The sequence below is a fragment of the Leopardus geoffroyi genome, chromosome B1, assembly GCF_018350155.1.
Source record: "Leopardus geoffroyi isolate Oge1 chromosome B1, O.geoffroyi_Oge1_pat1.0, whole genome shotgun sequence".
NCBI lineage: Eukaryota > Metazoa > Chordata > Mammalia > Carnivora > Felidae > Leopardus > Leopardus geoffroyi.
Genome location: NC_059327.1, coordinates 13,540,563 through 13,561,742, shown reverse-complemented (window position 1 = coordinate 13,561,742; position 21,180 = coordinate 13,540,563). Strand labels below are relative to the sequence as shown.

General features: G+C 40.3%; 1 protein-coding gene across 24 annotated transcripts in view; it reads right to left on the bottom strand.

Annotated features, from left to right (window-relative positions):
- The window catches only part of TENM3 (teneurin transmembrane protein 3), a 1,282,904-nt gene that overhangs the window by 140,794 nt on the left and 1,120,930 nt on the right, over positions 1–21,180 (bottom strand). For all 24 annotated transcript variants that reach the window (XM_045452383.1, XM_045452387.1, XM_045452410.1 and 21 more), the window contains one exon: positions 130–252. In XM_045452383.1, coding sequence (XP_045308339.1) covers positions 130–252 — 123 coding nt within the window. The remainder of the gene's footprint in view (positions 1–129; positions 253–21,180) is intronic.

Sequence of the window (21,180 nt, the reverse complement as noted above, 5' to 3'; positions counted from 1 at the left end):
AAACGTTAAAAAAAAAAAATTCAAACGTTTCCCTCTCCCAGATATAACCGGATGCGACATGGACACAAATGCATTTATGGGAAAGAGGTATGAAAAGAAACGCACACGACACGGAGCTCTTTCTCTTACCATTGTCGCCAGAAGGTAATGACACAGTGTTTGTTGGCGCCGCCTCAGAATTCACTTTTCCGTTCTCAAATGTGTCGTTTTCGGGCTGCTGCAGCTGCCAGTTGAGGCCAAAGAGATGCATTGCTGGGGGTAAAGAATGCGAGTTGTTGAAAAGTCTGCTGTTTTTAGCTAGGACCGCACATGGTGAGCATGTTTACAACAGGATTCGTACGTAACGTTAACATCTCCGCTTTCTGAAATACTAAAGATGATTGTGTTGCAACAATTAGAAAATAAACAGCTTCTAACACGATCGCAGTTTAGGTATCACTGCAGCACAATATTGGTACCAGAAAACTCTGGGGAATGAATCTCTATGTGCTCTGCTTTGTCCGAGTTCCACTCCTCACCATCGCGGAGGTAAGGGGTAAAGTGCTCTGCAGTAGCATCTGCTAAACTGCCTGACCTCAGGCCATTTGCACATGTCGAAACCTTCGTTGCAACATCCTTATATTCTCAAGAAACATGACGCTACTCATTTGGACTAAGGTAAAAAGTAACTACTGGTCTCACCGATAAATTTGCTGGCCTACGAAATGATCAGAATGGATTTAGATGCACGAAACAGAGTAACACTGGACTATTCTAAATTTAAGACGAGTTTATGACATTCCATTAAAAAATGGCATGGATGACGTAACATGTTATGTGTCAGGTAAGTTCACGTAGAGTTTCTGATGCGGGTATGATAAGCTTGAAAATTTATGAAAACTTTGTAAATGTGTTTACTGATTTTCTTTATTTAAAATATTTAGAAAGTAGACGACTATACGACTTTCTAATTATAAATTTATAAATGTAATAGAATTTGAAAAATTTCATTTTTAATATATTTGAAATATTCAGAACAATCACTGTAATAATACTGACTGCTAACACTCAACTAAACATTCATTGGTGTTCCACAGAATACAGTTTCAGAATTAATCCCTAAGGAGGCTAAATATCCACAGGGAGACACAGTTGTAGTCACGACATGTACTGGTATTTACGAGAGAGGTGAAGAAAGACATAGTGTTTAAGAAGTATTGTTAGACACAGAATGATAAGTACCACTGTCAAAAGGCAAGCCCTTATTAAATATGCAACATATGCAGTAACACAATTATACTGGCACAGTGGAAAGAAGAGGGGTTTAGATGTTAGATTTTGGTTTAATCCTCAATTTGGGATTAAATGATGTAATACTGTTAATACTAGTTTTACTTAGAAGATGAGGTTGGTCCTTACTTAATAGATACGAACTTTCTAGATCGTACAGGTCTATGGGGGCATATGATGGACAGTTAGTTAATACATAGCAGGACAGCTCCTAGTACATAAGTATTTCATTTATTTATTCTGTACTCTACTGAACTATATGAAGTCACCTGACAAGACCATGGAAGCTCTCAACATACAGTCCCTTCTGTCTGTAATGCTCACCATCCACCGTAAAATATCCATTTATCACTCAGATGGTAGGCACCAACGACGTGGGGAAGCCGTCTCTGACTGGGCCGACCATCTCTGTCAAGGCCGTTTTCATTTACTTTTGTATCTCATGTACCTTATACGTAGCAAGTCTTAATGAGTGTCTGTCAAGTTCATGAAATCTATGTTCTGAGGTTTCAAAATCAAGAAAACAGTTGTGGATGAAAACACAGCAATTTAAAGGAAAAGTTAATAATATAAAAGAAGTAAATGGATAAGAGTAGGGTGTTATATGATTAGTAAGTGATTAATGACTGCATTAGCATAACAGTATACGAAAAGTATATAGTATATAATAGTATATGAAAATAGTATATGAAAGTCCCCTAGTACCATAGTACCATATACAATTAAAGTTAAAAGATTCAACAGTTTGATTTGAAAAGATTTCAACACTCTACAAGTTTCGCCATCTTTCATTAACAATACCTGAAATACAATCACGCCCTAATAAGAAACACAGCAAACAGATACACACTGTATCTGTGTATATCTGTAAAATGTATATACTCCCCTCTCGAATTATAATCTGCCAGCAACTCCTTTCAAACTCTGGTTTTTCAAGGATTAAGATATACATTATAGAATCCTTGAATTCAAAAACTGTCAACTTGTAAGGAAGTATAGCTTCACATGTCATTTTGCATTAAATTGCTTAGTATTTGAGCGGCAAAATGTCAGGAGCTTTCTAAACATTTATCGCTTCGTACGTTTTTCAAGGTTTCAGATATTTCAGCAACTTTTGAATGAAATAATGGGAACTGGTCCTGCATACAGGAGAAGGTTTGACAGACGTACTTTGGCATGCCAATGATAAATATTCCGAAAGGGTCAAAGTTTCTCCACAAAATAATTTATCTTCATCGTGGGCTTTTATGTAACATAAAAAGTCTCCCAGGATGATAGATTTGCTTATATTATTGGTTTTAATAGACTTTGAAGTCAAGAGAGAGAGAGAGACTCAAGAGAGAGAATCAACGGAAACCGCACAATGTCAAATATTAGAAAGTGATATTATGTGTGTGTTTGGAGAGTGATTTTATTTTATTTTGGTTTTTTTTTTTTGCAATTTTTTTGTTTTATTTTTTTAGGCAATAGCTTTCTCATATATATTTTTCTTACAGAAAATCTCAATAAAATGAAATTCCATTTCTACTTAAGATGTTGTATAATGAGAATCCTCCCCAGTAATATTATATTATTGGTTTTAATATTATTGGTTTTAATAGACTTTGAAGTCAAGAGAGAGAGAGACTCAAGAGAGAGAATCAACGGAAACCGCACAATGTCAAATATTAGAAAGTGATCTTATGTGTGTGTTTGGAGAGTGATTTTATTTTATTTTGTTTTTTTTTTTTTTGCAATTTTTTTGTTTTATTTTTTTAGGCAATAGCTTTCTCATATATATTTTTCTTACAGAAAATCTCAATAAAATGAAATTCCATTTCTACTTAAGATGTTGTATAATGAGAATCCTCCCCAGTAATATTACATCTTTTAACATCGCACTGAAAACAGAGACCAACAAGTTGTTTGGTCTTGGGGTATTACGTACTTTGAAAATCTTGGGCGTTTGGTATTTAGTGATGCTCTTGACGCTCATTACGTGTAACTTGAGATTTTTATACAAATACAGGGTGTTAGTCAGACTGACTCCAAAAATGACAGAGGCAAAGACAGAGGCAGCAAACTCATAAAAGTCAAAAATGCGATAGAAATTACTGAGCACTGGTGCAATAAAACTCTGTGGGAAGTCTTGGCAGACAAAGGCAGGGAAAATCGGTGAAATAAACTACATATGCAAATAAAGGCGGATGAGCTAATCCTTCAATGCCTGAGCTGGAAAGCACGTTTGAAGCCATGGGAAGGCGTCTGGTGCCACTACTCATGAAGGGTAAAATCAATCCTTGATTTATGCATGAGCCAGTGGGGGGGCAGGGGGTTGTCCGGAAGTGGCTGGGAGCTAGCTCTGTGCTCTTGTGAGCCCCTCACCCCTGGGGCAGAGAGCTTAGGTGGGCAAGCCTGCACACAGTGTTCCTTGTGTTGGTGTTAGATCTCTTTTTAAAGAAAACATTCACTGGACATTTACTATGTGTCAAATGCGTGTTACTGCCTCACCTGTTTTATCTCCCTGAATCTTCACAAAGACTCCAGTTAATACTATTTTTTTTTTCATTTTAAATCTGAGAAAATTGAGGCTTTTAAAAGTAGTTTTCAGAGAAAGAGAGAAAGAGAGAGAGAGAGAGAGAGAGAATCCCAAGCAGGCTCCACACTGTCAGTGCAGAGCCTGGTGCAGGGCTCGATCTCACGAACAGAACTGTGAGATCATGACCTGAGCAGAAATCAAGAGTCTGATGCTTAACCAACTGAACCACCCAGGCACTCCGAAAACTGAGGCTTTTTGAGGGTTTTAGGTTTCAAGCAGGTCAACAGTGGACGTTGCCCTTAAACCCAGACCTGGAGGACAGGCATTCCACAACATGCCTGTCCTCTCTTCTACCGGGGGGCAGTGGGATGTGAAAATCCACGCAGAAGGAGGTGAAATGTGACTTTTGTGGGGGCTGCAGGCTAGACAATGTTTTCTACTAGATCTGGAAAACCGAAGGCAGAGATAGTATCTGACGGCGGAGGATGGGCAAAGATATTAATAAGGAACATTTGTGTATTCCAGGCACGGTTCTTCTGTAGGAGTACTTTCCCACTGTACTATATTCTCTTTTTGAGGAGAATAATTTATAGTAATAGGATAATGATGGAATTAACAACGGGCTATTGCGGTTAACTCTAAGAGTCTGAGAAACAGCGATTTAAAAACTACATGTAAACGCTACACGTGTGTATTTCAAAGTTACAGAAAGAGCATTCATGTAGCTTTAATCTTAAAACATTCGTTTCTGATATCCTGTTTCACAGTTTTATATTGCTATTTCCATGTATTTCTGGGCGGTTTTAATGAGGGGTGGGGGATGGATTCATATCTAAAATGTTATTCAAGGAAGAATGGAATTTGTGAATGGCAGCAGTAACTATATGTCTGCTCGAGTGTGTTTATATTTTAAAATACTTTGATGTCTATTATCTTCTAATAATGTACTGCCTGACGGGGGTCATTATCCCTGTTGTGAGTGAAACACAGGCAGAGAGAGGGTTAGTGACTTACCCAATGTTTTTTAAAAAGTTAGTGTAGAAAGACAACTCATGCTACGAGATCTCTTGACCCAATTTCAGGACTTCTCTTCCTATACTGTGCTGTTTTCCTTCTGAATTGTTCTGAATTAAAACTGAGCATTCACATTAAAGAAATTAAAAAGAAATTTTAACACAAATTATTAATTTATTGACAGTACATATAATCAGAAGCTGTCCATTTGTTGAAATTGGCTTCTAAATACAAGATGTTTACCTACTGAAAATGGTAGCATTTTAAAATCATTTGTACGCTGTTTGTCTGGAATTAGAATGTATTTTCTTTGTATTAAACATCTTAGAAATTATGGTTAAGTCCCCAGTTGGTCTACAAATGTCTGTCCTTATATCCAATAGAAATAAATATACACACAGCACCAAAACACATGAACAAGAATGTTCTCAGAAGCATTATTTGTAATAGCCACAAACTGGAAACCCAGATGTCTGCCAGCAGGAAAGAGGAAAAACAAATTTTAGTGTAGTCATACAAGGGATTCTATAGACCAATGTAAATGAATAAGGCATTGCCAGATGCAACGGTATGGATAAATCTCACAAGCACAGTATTGAGCAAGAGAATCCATTCACAAAAACAAACAAACAAACAAAACCCATGAATATTGTGTAAGTCAATGCGTATGAAGTTCAGAAGCAGATAAAATTAACTGGTAGGAACAAAAGTCACCAGAATGATTACCTCTAGGGAGGCGGGGCTAGGTAATGACTGGCAAGAGGCCATAGGGTACTTCTGGAATGCCAGGAGTATTTTATTTTTCTAGCTGGGTGGGGGTTCCACTGGTATGTTCGCTTATGATCTGTATACTTTTCTAAATGAATATTACGCTTAAAATTTTTATTCTGGGGCGCCTGGGTGGCTCAGCTGGTTGAGCGTCTGACTTTGGCTCAAGGTCACAATCTCATGGTCCGTGAGTTCAAGCCCCACATCGGGCTCTGTGCTGACAGCTCAGAGCCTGGAGCCTGCTTTGGATTCCATGTCTCCCTCTCTCCCTACCCCTCCTGTACTCACATTCTGTCTCTGTCTCAAAAATAAACAAACATTTAAAAAATTAAAATTTTTATTTAAAAGCAGTCCATCTAACACACAGCAAAAGTAACGAATGTATATTTTCACTTCCCCACACCCTCCCTGCGGGGGCTTGTCTCTCTGAGGCTCCTAGGTGTTCATTTAGGAAAGATACCAATGTAGAAGGGGAAGTGACTCCATCAGAGGAATTGGAGGGAAGAGCGAGGAAAGGCTTCTTTAGTGCAAATCTTGGGTGTCAGAAGGAAAGCGATTTGATCAAACACATTCATGTGCTGGGTTAACGACTGTCAGCTCATGGCCATCCCAGACTGATTTGTAGTTTAAAACCACTGTGACTTGTCTCGGCGAGGATGGGGAGAAATTAGAGCCCTTGTGCACGGTTGTTGAGATTGTGAAATGGTTCAACTGCTCTGGAAAACACGATGGTAGTTCCTCAAAAAAAAAAAAAATGAAAACCGGAACAACTGTATGATCCAGGATCCCACTCGTGGGTTATACAACTCAAAAGAACTGAAAGGAGGGACTCAAAGAGATATGTGCACGTTCGTGTCCACAGCAGCCAAGAGGCAGAAACATCCCGATGTCCATCGACAGAACGACGGATACAGAACACGTGGTAGGTGTTGGACTATTTAAGACTATTACTCAGTCTTAAAAAGGAAGGAAATCTTACCACGTGGTATAACATGGATGGACCTTGAGGACGTTACGTTCAGTGAAATAAGCCAGTCACAAGAAGACAAATACTGTTTGATTTCACCTATAAGCAGTATCTAAAGTAGTCGAATTTATATGGTGGTCACCAGGGGCGAGGGGTAAGGGAAAACGGGGAGTTGTGGGTCAAAAGGTGCAGAGAGTAAATGCCGTTTAAGATGCCGAAACGCTGGAGATCGGTGGCACAGCAATGTGGATATGTCACAGAGCCCATGAACTGGCCGGACTGCTTGTCTACCACTTAAGTCACGCCCTTAATTTCCCTGCTTCCGTGCCTTTGTTCCTATCGTTCCTGGCTTCTGGGATGCCACCCCCGAGTTGTGTCTGATGAGCTCTCGACCGATACCCGGAGGTCTAGTTGACATGATATTTCTTCATGAAGCCTTCCTGGAATTGAGAACTATTCTGCACTACCATAACACTTTGTAGTATTTAACCCGAAACACCTCACTTTGTATTTGAATAGATTTTTTTACTTTCTGCAGTGTGAGGCGTGGGGAGTTGCAAGAGAACACGAATCTTTGCAGCTAGGGGGTAAAACATGCACTCTGAGGGGAAAAAGAGAGATGAGTGTGGGAAGAAAGGGAATAAATGATAGGATTTTAGCTCTGAAAAAATAAGAGACGATCGTTAAGGGAAAAGTTTAATACATAATTCAGTTTTTTCAATATTGTGCTTGAAGTGGATCTTAGAGGCCTGGATCTCTGTGGCTGAACTGGTCCCTGAGAAACAGGGGTGACTAACAGAGCCTCTGAGACGGCTAACCGTAAGAAGAAGCCTTGGGGGCACTGAGTCTAATTCCTCCCTTTTTCTCAGGGCAGGAGAATCTAGATTTCCAAGATGACGCCCAGTCTTTTTAAATTAGTTGTAATATCTAACAACATTTGTCAGCCTCAAACGCAACGAGCATATTTTTAAGCACATCACCCAAGTCGATCATAAAAAAAAACAAAAACTATCATGATCATCAACTCTAGGAGCAACTCACATGGGTGGTAAGCCACCAATCACCAGAGCAACCTATGTTACTAACAGCCAAATAGTCTACTTCAGACTGTATCTTTTTAGGTTGTCTCACGGTGTTCTTAGATTACAACCAATCTGAAGATGTTTAAAGTGAAATATTTCTTCTACGATTTAAAAAAAATCCATCCTATAATCTCTCAGTTTTTCTTCTGTAACTCATGGTAAGACCAAAAAGAAACAACCCTCACTGATCGAAATAGTTTTGAGACAGTATCCTAGTGAAGGATTATCAGCGAGATTTTACAACGACATTTTCTTTCAGACTCAAAGGCCATTTGAGTGAAAGAAATTACAGCATACGTTCCTGCTACCTTTCAAGGCTGATGGAGGTGAAAGGAATCAGCGATATTATAGCTATTTTACCTCTTCCCCATAGAAAAAAAGGGCATGCCATTGTTTTTACCCAGTATATGTTGGGTTGATACGTAGAAGCCAGCATGTGGCATACTTGACACCGAAATGTGTCATTAAAGGAAATTATATGCCACCAAGCAGCAAGTTCGGCGCCATTTTTAGTTCCAAGTTGCGAGAAAAGGTGCCAAATTTTTGATCTTGTCTCTGGGGACCATGCCACGAAAGTTGTTATCACAGCTACTATTATTTCTACTGGCATGACTGTGTTCTCGGATACTGCCAAACACGGATGGGAAGGAGGGGTGGTGACAGCTGGTGACACGGTCCAGCAATCTGCCAGGACCATGGAGCAAATTATAGGGGATGTTGTGAAGCGAACACAGAAGCAGGCACCCTTGCCATCGGAAAGCCGAACGTAGCTTTATGCCACCAGAACCCTGACGAGTAACATTCTGAGGCTTTGGCAACTTAGAGGGTAGTTCTTAGCGCGCCTGCCATTACTGGCTAAGTGCTGTTTAATATTACAAGATCAAACAAACATTCTCACAAAGACAGAAACTAAAATATGAGGTAATACGAGAACCAGGAAATATCATCTTGAGAAGGTCTGCAATTCAGTTTTGTTGACGCTTCCAAAGCCTTGCGAGTTCACCGACGCAAGCTAAGGTCTTGAAGTTCCCCTTTCTTGTAACTGACCTCACATCTACCGTGGTGCGTTTTCCCCGAAATAATCTTTCTGAGGAAGATTCATTAAGAACATGTTAGGGGTGCCTGGGTGGCTCCGTTGGTGAAGCGGCCGACTTCGGCTCGGGTCATGATCTCACGGTCCGTGAGTTCGAGCCCCGCGTCGGGCTCGGCGCTGACAGCTCAGCGCCTGGAGCCTGCTTCGGATTCTGTGTCTCCCTGTCTCTCTGACCCTCCCCCGTTCATGCTCTGTCTCTCCCTGTCTCAAAAACTAAACAAATGTTAAAAAAAAAAAATTAAAAAAAAAGAACATGTTACCAGAGGTGGCAAGAAAAGAAAGTCAGAATTTGACCTTCTATAGCGAAGGGCACAGTTTTCAACACATTGCCTGTGGCGCCTCGTGGAGCCTTTGTTTATATTAAAAGAGAACTGGGTCCCGTCTCGATTCTGGCTCCAACTACCTGTGGGACCTCGGCAAGTCACTGGGCTTCTCTGGGGCTTGGATCTCCCGTTTACATAAATATCTGAAGGGCTTGCACGGAACGATCTTTAAGGTCTCTCCCAGATTTAAGTTCTTTGGTCCGTCAATATGTTTTAAAATAGGAATATTTAGACTACATCATTGAGTACGGGCAAAAACATCAGGCATCAGTAAGATATCAACATATTAGAATACTAATGCTGTCTCTTTTTTTTTTTTTTTTTTTTTTAATTTTTTTTTTTTCAACGTTTATTTATTTTGGGGACAGAGAGAGACAGAGCATGAACGGGGGAGGGGCAGAGAGAGAGGGAGACACAGAATCGGAAACAGGCTCCAGGCTCTGAGCCATCAGCCCAGAGCCCGACGCGGGGCTCGAACTCACGGACCGCGAGATCGTGACCTGGCTGAAGTCGGCCGCTTAACCGACTGCGCCACCCAGGCGCCCCTCTTTTTTTTTTTTTAATTTTGAAAATAAAATGGCAGAGGCCAAACCACCACGTCACGCACACAATTCCCCCAGTATCTTGGGCTTTGAAGGCAACATGTCCTCATTTTTTGTTTCAATTTCATGAATACATACATACACATGATGCGCATGTGCAGTGATTAGATTTTATGGAACAAAATCAGAAAAATCCTCTTTAGTATAAGGTAATGATTTGATGTGATACATGCTTACAGGATACGGCCCGGTTTTCAATGTGAAATGAAAGCATCTCATGTAAAGATGTAGTTTGTAACTTGGACCCCTACTGGTCTGAACTGTCATTAGGAATACATAGTTTTCCATAAATTAGCTTTTGTTTTGGATTTCCTGCTGTGTTCATATACATGTTGAGGGAGTGTGTTAGGCAATATTTTGGCATTTGAATCCATTATTATTTGTTATTAGCTTTCTAAGTCTAATATTATTCCAACAGTCTGTATCCTGCCTCCCCAACATGGTTGTATTTATTTCTCTCACTATCTATTTATCTATCTATCCATCCCAAATATGGTCACTCAAAAATCAGTATTTTTGGAAAACTTTCATATTAATATGTATTCAAGCTGTCATGAAGGAGAAGGGTATTATCCCAACCATAGGAGATTTTGATATTCAAAGGAGCTAATAACACGTGAGTAGGAAGTTCCTCGCAGTATTAGAAGATAACATGCTAAAATCATAGATTTTATGTAAACTAACAATTTTTCGGGGAGGGAGGGGGAAAGAGAAAAGGAATGGCTGCTGATACATGTCCATTCTGTGTCTTTCTCCTTTCTATTCTGTTTTTGGCATTATGTTGCCAATGTTAAGGTAGAATCACTTGGGTGATGAAAATGTCTTGATGAGATAGTGATTCAGTTACGTAGATTTGCCAGAATATTTGACTCCTGTTCTCTTAAAAATGAAGTGTATATTAAAAATTTCACTTCTAATTTCATTGCTTTTTTTTTTTTCTTTCCTAACTGTGTCGACTCAGTGTGACACATTGAAGGTGCCATTGAGGGGACAGTTACTCTAGCCGTCCACTGACGGCCAATGACGAGGCCGACGGGGCTTATGAGAATCCCGCTGTTGTGTCTGTCACCAAGGGAATTAAATCAGGACTTCGAAAACAGACTGTTTTCCTAATGTTTCCTTCATTTTCTCTCATGTCCAGGCTCTGTTTTCTGAATGAAAGAAGCATTCAGTCTCCAAGCTCATGGAGAGAACAACGTGTTCGCCATTATGATTAGGTGTCCAAAGGGGCCAGTCATTATCCATCGACTGGATAATCTTTGAGGAAACAGTTGTCAGCATTAAGGAGGATGGCAAGAGGACCAATTTCAAGAGCATTCAAAATACACAATGAAATCATTTACATGATGTATGGACCATTCCCTGCATGCCAATATACTGACCTTGCTCGTCTCACGAAATGTACGTAACAGAGGATTCATCAACGACAGCTGTTAGCAGCTTTGCCATTGAAACCTCATGGATCTACTCATTATTCAAAAGCCAGTTTTCATCTGGATTCCTTTCTTCTGTAATAGCGTTAAAAGCTGTATCTTACTTTTTTGTAACCAGTATGTATGCATGTTAATAATCTACTTAAACAGAGAATCTTTTTGGCTTGTTTTGACTATTTGGCAAAGGGAGTAGAACAGACCTGAAAATTACCATTCTTTGGAAGTGTAAGACACTTTAATCCTCTTTATTAAAAGACCCGACTATTAAGGACATGGAGATTCCTAGAGGAAAACTGGTTTATTAAAATATAGCAAAGAGCAGGGGCACCTGGGTGGCTCAGATGGTTAAGCGTCCAACTTCGGCTCAGGTCATGATCTCCCAGTCCGTGGGTTCAAGCCCCGCGTTGGGCTCTGTGCTGACAGCTCGGAGCCTGGAGCCTGGAGCCTGCTTCAGATTCTGGGTCTCCCTCTCTCTCTGCCCCTCCCCTGCTGTCTCTGTCTCTCCCTCTCTCAAAAATAAATAAAAACATTAAAAACATTTAAAAAGCATACGGCAAAATCCAGAAAAACATCCCCTCCAAAATAGGCCATTACTCCCAAAGAGGGAAAATATGATCTGTGAGTGTGTGTGCGCACATGTGCGCATGAGTGTGCATGCATGGTTGTTGAGTGGCAACTTGCTACAAGATCAACGACCCGTCGGGAATCTGGGCACAACCAGCTCAGGTAGTTTGCTGTTATCCACGGTTCATCAACAAAAATGTGGTCACCGTCTGCCTCATCAGTTCTGACGAGTGATACGCAATCTACTTGACCACTTCAGGCACCTGGTACATGACAGTAACTTTGACCGATCGTATCAGTCTTCCTGGACCGTCTCACGTCATCACACAGGTGGGAACAGATCCTCGGAAGCCAGTGTTCCAGATGCTTCCCCATTAACCTGGGCTGACGTGGAGGGCAGGTTTCCTTACTTATGAACTTATCTTGATGATTACTGATGGATATTTATGAAGCATTTGTGGACATTTACGTCAAAGTGAAACACAAAGGAAGTTGTCATCTCTGATCAGGACACCGGCTCACACTGTCAACCCGCCTTTGTCTCTGGTGGTCTCACACTCCTTTCCTAAAAATAAGTGGCCCACTTTCCCGCTTTAAAGATGCATTGCTTCTCTCTCTGTGATTCTTTTCTAAGATTATAAAGAATTTCTCAGAAGAAGTGAAAAGCATCTAAAAATATCTTGACTCTAAAAATAGGGAAGAATGGTAGAATTTGTAATTATCTGAAATGACTGAAATAATACGGTTAGGTTTTATGTACAAATGCTGTGTACCTCACATAGGCTCACTAACCACATCACGCAGTTAGGTTGTTAAACTACAAACGTAGTCAGTGAAAAGATTAAGGATCTAGAATGAAATTAAAAGGCACAATCAATGGGGGTGCCTGGGTGGCTCAGTCGGTTAAGCATCCGACTTTGGCTCAGGTCACGATCTCACGGTTCGTGGGTTTGAGCCTCGGGTCGGGCTCTGTGCTGACAGCTCAGAGCCTGGAGTCTGTTTCGGATTCTGTGTCTCCCTCCCTCTCTGCCCCTCCCCCCCTCACACTCTGTCTCTCTCTCAAAAATAAATAAATATTAACACATTTTTTTTTTTTTAAAAGACACAATCAATGAAGGGGACCTACAGCATTTTCAGTCTCGTCAGCAATGATTCCTATACGTTTTTTAAAAATGTGCCCATCGCCTTTATGATATAATTGTGAACCATCTATGCCTTTTTATCTTAAAACTAAATATTTTTACACTTACATACTTATTTCCTCCGTGGGATTATTAGCTTAAAAATTTAAATACATTTATTTTCAGAGAACACGTTATAACGTCGCCTTAAAGGAAAAATCAGTATCTCCTGATACAAATAGAAGACAATAAGAATAAATGGACTAAACCGTAAGCGATGTTATTAAAATCTATGCAGAAATGATAGGCAGCAAAAGTGTTCTTCTTCGTGAAAGAAGGATTACAGATACGTGTCATGACATGCGAACATCTGCCGACAGCTTCCTCATGACAGAATCAGATGTGATGGGGTAAGAATACAAAAGGGAATACATTCCTCATTTTGTAATTCGGTCTTATTTATTCTCTCCTGTCCATGTACCGCCTTTAAATTCTTAAATCCTTGTGAGGAACAATACCTTGTGAAATGGTGGGGAAAAGTCCCAGATTCAAGATCAAAAGACCCAGATTATAGTCCCTGTTCAAATACACACTGTCTTTACCACAGGGCAAGCCACTGATTCTCTGGGCCTGTGACTTCTCCTTCTAAAAAGTGTGGATATGGAATAGAATAGAAACCCCAGAACTAGACTCACAAACGTATGGCCAACTCATCTTTGACAAAGCAGGAAAGAACATCCAATGGAAAAAAGACAGTCTCTTTAACAAATGGTGCTGGGAGAACTGGACAGCAACATGCAGAAGGTTGAAACTAGACCACTTTCTCACACCATTCACAAAAATAAACTCAAAATGGATAAAGGACCTGAATGTGAGACAGGAAACCATCAAAACCCTAGAGGAGAAAGCAGGAAAAGACCTCTCTGACCTCAGCCGTAGCAATCTCTTACTCGACACATCCCTAAAGGCAAGGGAATTAAAAGCAAAAATGAATTACTGGGACCTTATGAAGATAAAAAGCTTCTGCACAGCAAAGGAAACAACCAACAAAACCAAAAGGCAACCAACAGAATGGGAAAAGATATTTGCAAATGACATATCGGACAAAGGGCTAGTATCCAAAATCTATAAAGAGCTCACCAAACTCCACACCCGAAAAACAAATAACCCAGTGAAGAAATGGGCAGAAAACATGAATAGGCACTTCTCTAAAGAAGACATCCGGATGGCCAACAGGCACATGAAAAGATGCTCAACGTTGCTCCTTATCAGGGAAATACAAATCAAAACCACACTCATATATCACCTCACGCCAGTCAGAGTGGCCAAAATGAACAAATCAGGAGACTATAGATGCTGGAGAGGATGTGGAGAAACGGGAACCCTCTTGCACTGTTGGTGGGAATGCAAACTGGTGCAGCCACTCTGGAAAACAGAGTGGAAGTTCCTCAGAAAATTAAAAATAGACCTACCCTATGACCCAGAAATAGCACTGCTAGGAATTTACCCAAGGGATATAGGAGTACCGATGCATAGGGGCACTCGTACCCCAATGTTTATAGCAGCACTCTCAACAATAGCCAAATTATGGAAAGAGCCTAAATGTCCATCAACTGATGAATGGATAAAGAAATTGTGGTTTATATACACAATGGAGTATTACGTGGCAATGAGAAAGAACGAAATATGGCCCTTTGTAGCAACGTGGATGGAACTGGAGAGTGTGATGCTAAGTGAAATAAGCCATACAGAGAAAGACAGATACCATATGGTTTCACTCTTATGTGGATCCTGAGAAACTTAACAGAAACCCATGGGGGAGGGGAAGGAAAAAAAAAAAAAGAGGTTAGAGTGGGAGAGAGCCAAAGCATAAGAGACTCTTAAAAACTGAGAACAAACTGAGGGTTGATGGGGGGTGGGAGGGCGGGGAGGGTGGGTGATGGGTATTGAAGAGGGCACCTTTTGGGATGAGCACTGGGTGTTGTATGGAAACCAATTTGACAATAAATTTCATATATTGAAAAAAAAATTAAAAAAAAGTGTGGATAATTATATTGGATTTACTATGTTGCTATAAGGAACAATGATAGCAGCTAAAGCTAATTGAGCACTTACATTTTATCAGGCACATTCATTATCTTATTAAAGGTCTCTAAGAGCTGTACTCTTACTAATCCTACCTACACTGATGAGGAAATTCAAGTTTATGGAGGGTAGTTCCCTGCTCAAGACTCCACAGCTAGTAAGTGACAGAGGTAGGATACAAAACTCAAATCTTCCTGCTTTGAGGGTCTACACTTAAAAACAGCATTCTGACAGTATGTTGTAATGGGATAACGCAAATCATCGTGGTAAAGATTACGTCTCGCTCATCTTCGTGAATTCAGTGTTTCGGAGAGAAATTCAATAATTGCTACACTTAGTGGAATTAAATTGACTGTGCTACTTGGTAATAATTATAAGGAAATGCCCATAAAAAACAAATTCCACTATGAAAGAGTACTTGCATCATTTTTTTTTTTTTCCCACAATGAAGGAACCCGTATTCTAGAACCACATGCAGTGACCTTCAGGGTCGTCTTGGACATCCTTCTGTAGTCCCGGGAAATGTAGGGAAGTACCTGGAAGGTGTTCTCTGCTTTAGGGGCAGAAGGCCTATTACAAGTGACGAAAGAGCTCCCTAGTGAAGGCAGATGGAAAGATCAGTCTGTGGGTCAAGTATTAGGGAGAAAAGACGATTCCAGGACGGAGCCGGCCAATGTTACGTCACCTTCCTGACGAACACCACTGGGAAAAGAGCACTAAGTCGGTCTTTGGAAACCTGAACAAGTTACTAGTGATGGAATCCACCAGGTAAAGGATAGACTGGGAGTTCTTATCTTTCAAAACCCTCAATTTTCTCTCAAAAACCATCTGAGTAGTATACAGAAGTGGGTCTAGATTCAAATAGAATTGTTCCTTGATTCCGTTTGTTATGTACTTAAAATGCACAACGGGACGGGTCTCAAAGTAATGTCTTTTAGGTCCAACTCAATAATAGTAATTGGACAGGCTGACCTCTATGGTTATTAGAAGCAGAGGAACACGATTTTCATTTCCTAACAATGTTTGAAATACAGGAAACACATACGTTAAATTTCTTCAAAAGAGATTAATAGAGTACTCAGGGATGTTGAGAAAGAACTCACAAATACCATCTCTTTTAACAGTGTTAAAACTGTCTCCTGGGCATACTTAACAAACAAAACACTCAAAGTATGTGTATTTGTTATCTAAAAACAAGGGGATGGGGTGCCTGGGTGGCTCAGTCGGTTGAGAGTCTGACTCCGGCTTAGGTCCAAATCATGGCATGGGTTCAAGCTCCTCATCGGGCTCTGTGCTGACAGCTCCGAGCCTGGACCCTGTTTCGGATTCTGTGTGTCTCTCTCTCTCTCTCTCTCTCTCTGCCCCTCCCCAACTCATGCTCTCTCTCAAAAATAAACATTAAAAAAATAATAAAAAAATAAAACACAAAATAAAATTAAGGGGGAAAAACAAACATAAACAGACCATAAATTTTTGTGGCAATTTTTTTAATTAAAAATTTTTTTTAGTGTTTTTATTTTATTTTTGAGAGAGAGAGAGAGAGAGAGAGAGGGAGGGAGGGAGGCAGAGGGAGCATGCATGTGAGCAGGAGGGGAGCAGAGAGAGAGGGAGACACAGAATCTAAAGAATCAGCACAGAGCCTGATGCGGGGCTCGAACTCATGAGCGAGAGCCATGAGATCATGACGTGAGCAGAAGTCAGATGCTTCACTGACTGAGCCACCCAGGCGCTCCCTTGTGGCAATTTTAAATCAAGTTGCCCCAACCTTCCAAGGTTAACATTTCTTTCCCCCTTCTAGATGGTTACCTACAAGATGGGTTCCTAGCTACACGAAGTCAGCAACGAAAACAAATGTGTATCATCCCTTTTTGTCTGCAGACACATCTCGATTTTATCTTTCTTATATCACAATATATTGCTTTTAATATTCCTGAAAAATGATTCTTTGGGCTACATTTCGGTTATGTGGTAACACTTCAGATTTGCCCTTACGTCAGCTTATGTCCAAACACACAATCCTACTTACTATTCAGGCTTTTGCAGGAAAACCTTTCTCTAATGCTCAGACTCAGGAAGTTCGGCCTTTGATGCGGTCTCTCGTCTCCTACGTTTCTCCTTTTTAAATAGTCCTCACGATGCTAATTAAGTGCTCAGTGTTTGCATGCCCTGAGATGTCATCTCTAAGAGGGCAAGGACCGTGTGATCTCGTTCGCCTCTGTATCTGTCACAGTGTCGCAATAAATAAATATTGAATGAGTGATGGATGGATGAGCGAATGGTCACTTCCTTTTCTGGTGTTACATTACAAAGCACTAACAGAGCAAGCGTGGAACCTTAATTTTAAGGAAGAAAGGCAAGGTGTGAGGAGTTGACTGACATTCTAAGGGTCCGCAGAGACAATAAATTGAGAGTCTATACGTATTTGAGTTTTAGTTTACCCGTTATACTATAGGACAAGACCTTTGTTTGAATACAGATTCAATAGAATATAAAGGTTTTATGATGAATTCCTTCCTCTACCTCCTAGCAATCTATCAAGTTTTTTAAAAAATCATTTATGTGCCAGTTCCTTTTCCTTTCGCCCCTCTGTGTTTAGATATTTCTCCCAGAACACACGGCTCTCAGTACCACTAATGTAAAAGCAAATGACATCTGCAACACCAATTAAATATTTATGCAATGTAGCACTGAAATGGTAAATATTGTATTATGCTTTCCACTTGTCATTAGTCAGGAGATGTTGCTACATTCTGCAAAAATGATAGCCTAAAACAGAGAAAACAGCACCGTATTTCACAGAGAAGATATTTATGTCTGGCAGAAACTGGAGTTTAGCTGACTTGAAAGGTATTTCTTACTGTTGTCGTCCTTGGGTGTTTTTCAAATCAGGGAGATCTTTATATTTGAATGGGAAAAACAGTCCGTTTACAGAGAGTATTTCTCGTGGATGATTTACCTTCGCTGACCTCGTATCAAGCTGAGAGTAAAAGACATGATTCCGGGGGGAGGAGGGAAGGAGCGCATTTCCTATATTTGTATTAATTTCTTGAAGTTGGTTGTGATTCCTTTTTTACGCGTAGTAATAAATATCAGGAGAAACTCAACACTGGGCATCTTTAAGTTGTGCTAATAAAAAGCAGCAAAAAATTTGTAATGTCCACAAGAGGAGCGTGCAGTATACCTCCCTTGCTTGCTTTGGACTCCATTCAGAAGCTACTGATGCAATTATACAGAGGTGACTATAAAGCAACTGAATTTTAAGTGACCTCTCAGCCTCTGCTAGGCTTCTACAGGATATGCAGACGTAGAAAACTAGTATTTTCTATCCATTTCTACAGTTCACAGCGAAAGTCAGGACAGAGAACAAATATGACAAAATAGCTGAACTTTCTGTGGACAGACACACACACACACACACACACACACACACACACACACACACACACCACCCACACAAAGTGCTGTTCTCAATAAGGAAAAATGACAACTATCTCGAACGGGTCCTTAGTGGATTTTCTCCTTTTTGGATTTATAGACTCACTGCAGAGTGCTGATAGTAATATGCTTTATCCTATGACTATTTTCCTCCTCTTCCAGAGGCGAACTGTTTCATTCTGATCCTGCGTTCACCACTGAATCAGGTTTAAATCTGTCCTTCATTTCACGTATCCAAGGATGATATAAAATATTGATATACTGATTTAAAAATTTTAGGTTATAAGCTTCAAGCCTCTAAAATATAGGCAATCTGTTGTTTTCTCCAATGGGATGAAATCACATTAGTATTATTAAAAAGGTAGCATTCCACCCCAGACAAAACGCATTTTGCAAAATGTAGTGCAACCAGGAGTTGAGGGAAGAAGGCGTAGTGAGGAATGGTATGTAATACGTTGCTTGGCTGTGTTCTATCACCTAATAAAACAGCAGTTTTATTACGAAGACATGTCCAAAAAGAAAAAAAAGAAGGTCACAACACATTTTATTTTGCCACGTATATTTAAATGGTTGATTTTTCATGAAGCACAAAGTGCTGGCATATTTTTCCTTCTGACCCTGAGCTGCATATATATAGCTGGTACCATAATCAATTTCAAGGTACACAGAGAGGTAAAAATGTTCATCAAATGCAAATCGACACAGAAGTAGGACAGATAACTGCCACAGCATCGTAACTGCAATGAACCTAAATCTGACAGGTTATGTTTTGCTAGATCTAGGGAATGCTTATGTTGTTAAACAGCCTTTTTAGCAGCCATGTGACAACATCTATTTTAGGAATCGGTTGGTAGCAGCTGTTCAAAGGAAATAAATAACTACGCATGTTTTTTTTAAACGAAAAGGAATATTGAAAATGCAATGTAGTTCCTCGCTTAGCAGCATATGTGAGGAGTCCAGAAGAAAAACCATGCCGGGCTATTTCTTGTTATTAGGAAATGAGTTAACAAATCAGTCCCTTAAAACTTAAGATCTTTGCACAGGGAAAAAAAACCATGGGGGTTTCGGAGGGAAATGGGATGCAACTATTAAACGGAACAGGGTTTCGTTTTTAGAGGTGATGGAAACGTTCTGAAATTGAGGGTGGTGAAGGTTGCAAATCGTGCAAATATATTAAACACCAAGTGAATTGCACACTTTCAACGGGTAAACTGTACAGTATGTGAATTATACCTCAATAAAGCTGTTATTGAAAAAAAAATGCTGTCAAATGAATTACTGGTCGGAATAAACAGAGCCAAAAATTGATAATATATGCCAGTGCAATATAATTTGGTAAGATTTTTGTCTTCTCTCATTTTCCTTAAATTTAAAGAACGTGTACAGACACTTTTAGTGCTACTCTACTTGGGAAATTATTTGAATTTTCAGACTCTGTCTAAAAGTATACGGAAATGTCAATGAGGTTAAATTAAATGCCCATGATGGTGTCATTGGAAGTCTGACTCGAATCTGCTGTAGTTTTAAATAATGTTGACGTAATTATTCCAACATTTATTTGGACTAAATAATGTTCCAATAATGTTTTTGATTTATGACAAGATTTCTGGCATTTTCTACCGTGTGTAGCATCAAGATTTTGGGTTAGCTAGGGGCGCCTGGGTGGCTCAGTCGGGTTGGGCATCTGACCTTGGCTCAGGTCACCATCTCGCGGTTTGTGAGTTCAAGCCCCGCGTTGGGCTCTGTGCTGACAGCTCAGAGCCTGGAGCCTGCTTCAGATTCTGCGTCTCCTCCTCTCTCTGCCCCTCCTCTCTCTGCCCAGAGCTTGTGCTGTCTCTTGCTGTCTCTCAATAACAAATAAATGTTATAAAAAAAAAAAAAATTAAAGTTTCGGGTTAGCTCCCACCCAGGAAAAAGAGCCTTCTGTGAGTAAAGAATAATCAAGCCTCCTCACTCATTTATAACTGAACAGAAGCAAAGCCACAGTAACAAAGAGACCATTCCTTTTTTTTAATCCATTCTTTGGTGAACAACTGTTGGATATTTGCCCCTCTTTATAATTTTAGAGCAGGAAAAGGAAGGAGAATGGATAAATTCAGGCCCAGAAAAAGGGCAGGTATTTTTTTGATAAGTCAGTATTGCAAAGTATTACCACTGAGCTGCACCATTTGTGGTCCGTAGAATTTTCATTGTGTAAAGACACATCAATGTAAAGATTAAAGCATTATAGAGGACTGTAACTGGGAACTCGGTCATCTAAAGAAAATCATGTGACTCCACTGAGAAGAATTTCCACGGGTATATGCCTGGACATTTGACTTTTAAAATTGCAATATGGGGGTGCCCGGGTGGCTCAGTTGGTTAAGCGTCTGACTTCAGCTCAGGTCATGATCTTGCGGTTCGTGAGTTTGGGCCCCGCATAGAGTGTGGTGCTGACAGCTCAGAGCCTGGAGCCTGCTTCGGATGCTGTGTCTCCCTCTCTCTGCCCTCCTCTGCCTGCGCCCTGTCTCTGTCTCTCAAAAATGAATACACATTAAAAAAATTAAATCGCACTATGATCAACTGTGGCACATCCAGTCTATTACATATCAGCTATAGCTTCTCAATTCTACTCACTCCTCTATCCCAACAGGGCTTCATGCCCTCCCGCCTACACTAGTGTTCTAACAGGAGGCGTCTACACTTGTGCTGTCAATATGGCGGCCACTAGCCACGTGTGGCTGTTTGAGTTTAAATTAATCAACAACAAAATTTAAACCCAAATTCGGTAGTTCACTAGCCACATTTCAAGTGCTCAATAGTCGCATGGGTCTAGTGGCTACTGAACTGGACGGGACAGAAAGAGACTGTTTCCATCATCAGATGTAACATTCGACAGAGCTGGCCTTGGGCCGCCTACTCAAGGT